The sequence below is a fragment of the Lagopus leucura genome, unplaced genomic scaffold (assembly GCF_019238085.1).
Source record: "Lagopus leucura isolate 7727_CA_CO unplaced genomic scaffold, USGS_WTPT01 140-1_obj-0_obj, whole genome shotgun sequence".
NCBI classification, from domain to species: domain Eukaryota; kingdom Metazoa; phylum Chordata; class Aves; order Galliformes; family Phasianidae; genus Lagopus; species Lagopus leucura.
Genome location: NW_024965601.1, coordinates 69438 through 77025, shown reverse-complemented (window position 1 = coordinate 77025; position 7588 = coordinate 69438). Strand labels below are relative to the sequence as shown.

At 60.4% G+C, this 7588-nt stretch overlaps 1 protein-coding gene across 3 annotated transcripts; it reads right to left on the bottom strand.

Annotated features, from left to right (window-relative positions):
* Nucleotides 1-911: 911 nt before the first annotated feature.
* ELF3 (E74 like ETS transcription factor 3) lies at nucleotides 912-6778 on the bottom strand. Of its 3 annotated transcripts, none has more exons than XM_042892702.1 (9): nucleotides 6757-6778; nucleotides 4029-4197; nucleotides 3517-3738; nucleotides 3262-3348; nucleotides 3055-3174; nucleotides 2781-2870; nucleotides 2286-2402; nucleotides 1950-2145; nucleotides 912-1853 (listed from the first exon to the last, which is right to left on the bottom strand). In XM_042892702.1, the coding sequence occupies exons 2-9, from the start codon at nucleotides 4189-4191 to the stop codon at nucleotides 1733-1735; spliced, it is 1116 nt and encodes a 371-aa protein (XP_042748636.1). In that variant the 5' UTR covers nucleotides 4192-4197; nucleotides 6757-6778; the 3' UTR covers nucleotides 912-1732. The 3 variants fall into 3 exon arrangements, with proteins under 3 accessions (XP_042748636.1, XP_042748635.1, XP_042748637.1); XM_042892701.1 differs by lacking the exon at nucleotides 6757-6778 and adding an exon at nucleotides 4759-4839; XM_042892703.1 differs by lacking the exon at nucleotides 6757-6778 and adding an exon at nucleotides 4759-4839 and having other exon boundaries at nucleotides 2295-2402.
* Nucleotides 6779-7588: the final 810 nt, after the last annotated feature.

Below are 7588 nucleotides of genomic sequence, written 5' to 3'. Positions count from 1 at the left end.
CGGGCTGCGTGACAAAGCGCTGCGCTCTGCCTGCCAACCTGCTGGGGTTATCTATGGAGGGAGAATAAACACCTCGCCCACAGCCCTGAGCTCCCCGCCAGGGATGGCAGCCGCGGCGCAGCTCCCGGCTTCTCCTCATCACTGTCCCCCTCCCGGTGCCACCGCCGCGGTCCCGTGCTGCACGCGGTGTTTGCGTGGGCATCCCGCGCATCTCCCTGCCTCCCGGTGCAGCCTGAGGTCAGGATGGGCCCCGAGCAGCCAGGAGAACCCGTTCCCAGCGCTGGGTTGCGTAAGGAGCTCTGCAGAGCGCTGGTGGCTGCAGCCCAGCTCACAACCACACGTGGGACCTCTCCTCACCTCAGCAGGAGGCCCCATCTCCTGGTGCACCCGGGGGCTGCGGCCCGGCGGGATATAAGGGCGGCCTTTCGTTCTCATCCATCACTTTGTCATCCCCAGGACTTTGACTGCGAATTCCCTCTTGGGATCTCCTACTGGGTGGGCTCAGCAGCTCAGCAGAGGCGTGGGGTGCCCGGGGCTATGGCCGCGACGAGCCTGGGAGCGACAGCTTGCAGCAGGGCCTGTGGTTCTCCCATCCCTAAATCCATCCTTGCTCTAAGGCACAGCCCCACCTGCAAGCTGTGGCCACGCGCTGGGGCAGCTCCAGCTCCTGCAGGCAGCACAGCCCAGGGCAGCTGGCACAGGTGCTGTATGTGACACCTTGTGCACAAGTCACCTTGCAACATTACAAGTGCCATAAGGGCGATCCCTAACCGTGCCGTGCCTCTGGCAGCGAGGGAGGGAACAACAGTCAGCCCCCTGCTAAAATGCATTTCTGAGCCTTTGCCAGGCTCCCCAGGGGCATCTTCAGTCCCAACTTCACCTTCAACAAAAGCAGTCACGATAAGACAGGGTTACAAAACCCCAACCAAACAACAATTTATTCCTCTGACATTCCCAGCTCAAAAGGAGGGATCTGTGGGTGCCTGGTGGGTCGGCATCTCCCTCGCAGGGCTAACACAGTTCCAGCCTGTGCCCCCTGACATCACTTCAGTCCAGCTGAGCGTCACCTCCCGTGAGCAATGCAGGACATGCATGTGCCCTACAGTGCACGCCATCATGCGAGAACATCTTACACATGAAAAAATATATCTGTATATTCGTTTTCTCTTACATAAATTAGAAGCTACTCTTAGGGAAAAAGCCTGTTCCTGGGGAGCCGGACTGGAAACGCAGCCAAGCCCTGGTGAACTCAGTCCTTGGGCGCTCTTTGGGCTCACCAGGATCGGGTGAAGCTCTGCAGTGTTTCCATCTTCTCGTGGCAGACGTTGCTCTGAGATGCTGCACAGAGGGGCTTCACCCACCCACAAGGAGCAGGTGGCTGGGACGAGTCATGGGTGTGTGCCAGCAGGAGCCTGCTGCGCCATCACATCAGTGCCTAACGCCACTCACGCTTCTCTTCCCCATTGTTCTTGTCCAGGCTTTGAAACAGACAAAGTCCCAAAGTCACTGCCTCTCCAGTTGGAGGTACAAATCCAGCAAGAGAAATAATGGTTTACAATAACCTACTGGAGCCAAAATATTAGCTTTAAACACCTTGGTGCTGGTGGACACCAGCACACACGAATGTGCCCACGCAAGGCTCGGAGCGCCATGCGCTGCATGGGGCAGCAGCTTCCAGTCCGTCTGCACACAACAAACTCCTGCCAAGGAGCCAGGGGCTGATCCGGGGCTCCTACAGCTCCTTGTTCCTGTTGAGCACCTCCTCCTCCTTCCATCCACTGGAGTTCTTCCCAAACTTGTAGACCAGGCGGCGTCCGTCGACCCTCTCCAAGATCTCCCGTTTGTAGTAATATCTGCAGGGGACAGAGGCGGGCTCAGGGCTCTGGATGCAGCCCTCACGTTGGTGTGTGGGCAGTCCCCCTCCCTGGAGGGGACGTGGGGGCACTCACCGCATTGCTCGGCTCAGCTTCTCGTAGGTCATGCTGCTGTTCTTCTTCTTCTGCCCCCAGAGCTGAGCCACCGCCTCGGAGCGCAGGAACTTGAAGACGCCCTCACGTCGGTCCTCCCACTTCATCAGCCCCTCGTTCAGCTCGGGGTGGATCAGGATGTCACGGATGAACTCCCACAGGTGAGTTCCTCGTGGGGCTGAGAAGAGAGTGAGCTGTTAGGGGAGGGGTCTCCTGCCACGGGCACAGCCAGCGGGCACCACGCTGCCCCTCGTGTCCCATCAAGGAGCCAGCAGGGCCAGGGCTGAGGTAAGGGTTAGGGCTCGGGTTAGGACGTACAGTGCTTACTTTTCCGACCCTCCAGGCACTCTCTGCTGTCCTTGCTGAGTTTTCGGGGCCGGCCCCGTTTCCGCTTGCCGTGTTTGCCATCCCCTTTCTTGCTGCCTGCGAAGCCATCTGCACACCGACAAGGGGACATGTTAGTTACCTGTAGATTGCGGCTCCCTCACCCTGGGCTCAGAGGCGCCTTCCAGGGGGAGAGCTGGCTGGAGATAGCAGGACCAGGGGCTGCACCCTCTTTACAAGCCCGTTCTGTAGAGCAGAGTCTTCCCATTCCATCCAGCATTGTCCCTCCCTCCTCCCACCAACATCCCCACTGCCCCAGCTCTGTTCCACCATCCCCATGCACCATCGCCACTCTCAGTGGGAAGAAATGGGCCCAGGGCACAGAGAAAACCCATCCCAGTGGGGCAGGCAGATGCTCCAAGATCACTGCCTGGCTCTGCTCCTCCAGAAGATGGGAAGCAGCCATGCTCTGCTCTCCCAGCAACTCACCCTCAGGAAAAAGCTTTGCTTCCATGGGATCGAGGTCGAGGTCACTTCCACCGGAGTCCTGCGAGTTGGGACTGTGGGACATGACGGGCCCTAGGGGGCACAGGGACAGGGCTCAGATCATGGCTCTTTGCAGCACAAGGAGCTTCCCTCGGGCTCTGCCCCCTCCTCCCAGCATCAGCCAGGAATGGAGCCACACTTGGTGCTCTCTCAGCTCTGTGTGAGCAAAGGGAGCTCTGAGCCAGGTAAAATTCTATGGCTCTATGAAAGCACTGACCTGAGAGGTCAGAGCTGCCTGGGGACATGGCGCCGGACAAGCAGGTGAAGTCTGTGGCGAGGAAAGGGTTTGTGGGCTTCAGGTCCTCCAGGGAGTCCTTGGCACAGGGATTGCCGAGCTCTGGAGGAGGCAGAGAAATGAAGAAGAGGGTGAGCCCTTCCTGCACCCCTTGTGGCACTGGGGAAAAGCCTGTGGCCCTCCTCGTACCCAGGTGGCTGCTGTCCAGGGAGGTCTCTTGGGAATCCGCATCCTCTTTCTCCAGCAGCTCAATGATCCAGCTCAGCTCGTCAGAGGCTGCGGGGTTCCAGGGAACAGGGATTAGTGATGCTTCAGCACAGAGGGGAGCAGAGCCCAGCCCTGCATGGGCCTTTCTCTGTGCCCCCGCCCTGGGCTGGCACAGGGCTCTTGGCCTCACTCTGTGAGCTGCCAGACCTGGGGACTGAGGGGACGCGGGACACTCACTGATCTCATGCAGGCGGTCGTACAGCTCATCCCCCAGCGGCCCAAATATGAGGCGCATCTGGTCCCTGGTGCAGTGGCAGAGCGCGCGCCCATCCATGTTGCAGCAGGAGAAGTCAATGGAGCTGGCATCGTATTTGTTCTTCTCCACATGGTAGCTGATCCACTCCAGCACCTGCACCTTGGTCCAGAAGTACGGGAGCTCACCGAACCACTCCGGCTTGTCTGTAAGGGACAGAGAATGAGACTTAGCGTAGGGCTGGGCACCTGAGCCGGTCCCACAGGCACAGTGTGTTATATGGGGCTGCCATCACACCTTGTGCCAGCTGAAGTACCCTCCAGCCAAAATACTCCTGGGGAAACTGAGGCACGATACAAGCCTTGACCTGTCCCAGTGGGACTGTGTCCTTGCAATGCTCTTCCAGCACCACCTCATTTATGGCCTATGTGCTGGGCACCCCACCTGCACGCCAGCCACCACCACTGCACCCCACCGCCGCTGTGCCCTATCCCACCTGTGCCCTCTGCCAGGGGTTGGCTGGTGGAGAGGCTCAGCCCCATGCTGCTGTCCTCCCCGGGGCATCCCAGCACATCCAGGGGCAGCTGCACCTCCTCGGGTTGGTACATGGCGCTGATGTAGTTGGAGAAGATGTTGCTGATCTCACAAGATGCCGCCATCAAGTTCTGTGACGAGAGGTGACAGTGAGCCCTGGCGCCAGACACCCAAACCCACAGCGCCCACTGTAACCCCACGATCTCCGTGCCTCCATCCGGCACTGCTGCTGCTGAGCCCCCCACCCAGTGCTGCACTGATTGCCATGGGGCTGAGCCGTAGCAGGATGAGGACATGGCATCCTCCTCACCAAAGCCCCCTCCCTATCCGTGCTCACACACAGGGACGGCAAGCAGGTGGTCCCACTGTTGGTGAGACAGCCCCTCCATGGGGATGGACGTTGCAGGACCATCAAATGCTGCCCAGCCCCACAGATGCCCCACGAGCAGGGCCATCCTCCAAGTTGGTACAATAAGCAAATCCCATCAGCTGCAGGGCTGCGAGGCCACAGTGGAAGAGTTGCATCCTGCTGGTCGCCTGGAGCCCACCGCCTCGCTGCTCCCCAAAAGGCAACGATGGGAAAACCAGTGAAGAGCCAGAAAGCACTGAGCACATCCCCAGCACACACGGAGGGAGCAAAGTGGCCGCCGAGGCTGGGGGACTTCCCCACCAGAGAGGAAAATCTTGGGTACCTTCTGCGCTGTAATCCCTGGGCAGCGGCTAAATCCAGAGAGCAGCGAGCGAGCCCTGCCCGCCGCCACCACAGCTGCGCCGATGGGCAGATCCTGCCCTGCCTTCTCTCTTTTATAGCACGCGTGGCGTAATGCGATCTGGAGGCCGGAGGGGAATTCCAGCCCCGAAACGTTCATGCTCCCTGATCCAGGTGATTTGCATAATATGAACCATCGGCCCCAGCCCAGCGCTGCCTTGCCGGGAAATCTGGGTTGGCCAGTTTAATCATTGTCAGAGCCTCGGACGGCGCTGCCCGGAGTTTCACCCACTCCGGCTGTGCGGGCGCTGCTCTCGGCCGCCGCTCGCGGTTGTTTGCTCACGGCAGTGGGTTCACCTCCGTCCTGCTGCCAAGAAGCGTGCCCAGGAGGGACAGACCAACCCCAGGGCTGCAGATCCCACCTGGGAGCAATGCCCAGGGAAATGTACCCCCACCACGCACCCCTTCGCCGAGGGGAGGGCAGCAGATGCCTGTAGGGTGCTCAGATGTGGCCATGCCCCGTGCTGGGTCACTCACTGGTGACCACGCATGGCAGGTCTGGGAGCAGGCTGTCTGCCCAGGGCTGGTGGCCAAGCATCACTGCTTGGAGAAGATGTTGCTGATCTCACAAGTGGGTCACTTTTTGCCCAGGAGGGGTGGCTGGGTGGGCAGTGGAGCTGTGCCGGCCCATTTGTTGCCATTTCCCAAGTGCACTGGTACACACAGGGCAGGACTGAGGGATGCATGGGGGATGCATTCTGTCTGTCCCTCAGCTGGTATATTTGGGACCCAGGCTGGATGCGCTCCTGCTAGGTTCAGCCCTGTGCTGGCAGTTGGGATCCGTCTCTGGGATGCACCCAAGCCTCCAGCCTGGCACCCATCTGCCTGGTGCTGCCCCTGCCACGTCTGGGTGCTGGGATGAGGGGGGACCCCCGCAGGTTCTCCCTGCTGCTCACCTCAAACCAGTGTGCGAGGTATGATGGTGGCAGAGCGGGGTAAATACGAGAGCCCTCCTCCAGCCCAGCAAGGGCAGGTGGCTGCGTGCCCATCCCTCGTGTCACGTCACCCTGCCCTGCTGTGCCATGTCGTGGCCCTGGGCAGCAAGGCCAGTGTGCAACCCAGGAGGCACTGAGCCATGCGAGCTGAGCACCTGCCCAGCTTCATTCCTGCAGGCACAGTCACGAGTGCTGGGCGCTGCCAGTCCCTTTTGTTTCCCAGGCTCAGCATCCTGGTGCCTGGCAGCTGCCCCAGCATCATGGCCAGGTGGCACCAATGGAACGCTGAGCTGCAGCACTGATGGGCGCAGAGCAACCCGTCCTGTGCAGGTAGGCTCAAATTCCCTGCTGCAAACATTCTGACCAGTTTGACTCTTTCCTCTGTTCCTCCTGGCCTCGAGATTTCAGCAAGGCCACGGTTGGGGTGAGACAGAGCACCCTGCAGCAGGGACACGGCTCTGCGAGGTCTTGCAGGGAGCGCAGCGCGCTGTCAGCCTGGCCTTTGTGTCATGCTGGGGTGACAAAGAAGCGGCCACGAGTTTGGGGTGAGCTGCTGACACGATGCCAGCGAGGTGTGGGGGACAGCAGGCAGGAGATCGATGTCCCTGCTGTCACCTGCCCTGCTGGAGAAGCTGAGCCCACAGTGCCCCACATTTGTGACCCGCTGACACCACAACCCCGGCGTGGGGCACAGCGCGGCGCCAACATCGTCACCTCTGCGGGCACTGCAGCGCGGTCGCAGCTCAGGGGGCCCCAGAACGGGTTGGGACGGAGGGAGGAACCTCACAACATCCCCGCAAAAGGCCCCGCCGCCGCCGCCGCCCGCCGTCCCCGCACCGCAGCCCGCGCTGCCACCTGGCGGCGGTCCCCGCAGCACTGCGGGGGCTGGGGGGGCTCCAGCAGCCGGGCGGCCCCCAGGGTGGAACAAAACGCGGAGGCAATTAGAACTGGAGGGAGCAGCCGGAAGGGTCCGATCGGGTCCTGACCTGAAGTTAACGCAGCGCATCGGGGCGTTGTTCAAATGCCACTCGGACGCTGACGGGCTCAGGGCATCGCCACCCCCCGCAGGGCCGTGCCAGCGTTGGACCACCCCCACGTGTGGTTGGTGAAGACGTGTTTCCCAGCGCCCCGTCCGAGCCCTCCTTCACATCCATCATCAGTTAGGGACAGCTCTGTGCCATTCCCCTGCTTAGGAAGCCACAACGAGAAGTGGGACAGATTCTCAGCCCCATTTCCTGCAGCTCAGACAACCCGGGGGTCCTCAGCCTCTCACACAGGATGTACCTTGCAGCCCTTTCCGGCTTTCTTGCCTCCTCGGGATGCTTTCAAGGACCTTTTCGGAGGGTGGAGCGCCCCCAAATGCATTTTGCCGCTGTTGCCCGGCTCAGCACTGGCTCACTGAGCCCAGGCAGCAGCTCAGGCACATCCCAGAGGCACACTGACATCCCTGCAGTCCCTGAGGGCCCGGTTCCCATTTGGTCACTTCCTCGCAGCTCCCAGGCCATGCTCATCAGGTCGGGCGGCTTCCAGCTCTGTTCTTCCCCATAACAGTCATCACTGCTTTGTCTCTTCCTTTCAGTACGCTTTATTTGCGAAGACAAAGAGGCAAGGAACAAACACATCCATTGGGAAAAAATCCAAACAAACATACATCATGAGACCGAAATAAGTTACACTATTTACAGGAACACATCGAGGTATAAAATATTTGTACACACCTTGTCCTCTGACAAACCCAGACCGCAGCGCTGGGCTGCGCCACCCAGCAGAGACAAAAAAAGCCTTCACAAACAGGAGTTGGCCTCTGTACAACAGCTC

Excerpts from the sequence above, each read along its gene's own strand:
- ELF3 (XM_042892702.1), bottom strand. The coding sequence starts at position 4,191 with ATGGCGGCATCTTGTGAGATCAGCAACATCTTCTCCAACTACATCAGC. Across the intron at positions 3,739-4,028 it reads ACCCCTGGCAGAGGGCACAG|ACAAGCCGGAGTGGTTCGGT; the intron begins GTGGGATAGGGC and ends TGTCCCTTACAG. Across the intron at positions 2,871-3,054 it reads AGGCAGCTCTGACCTCTCAG|GGCCCGTCATGTCCCACAGT; the intron begins GTCAGTGCTTTC and ends TGTGCCCCCTAG.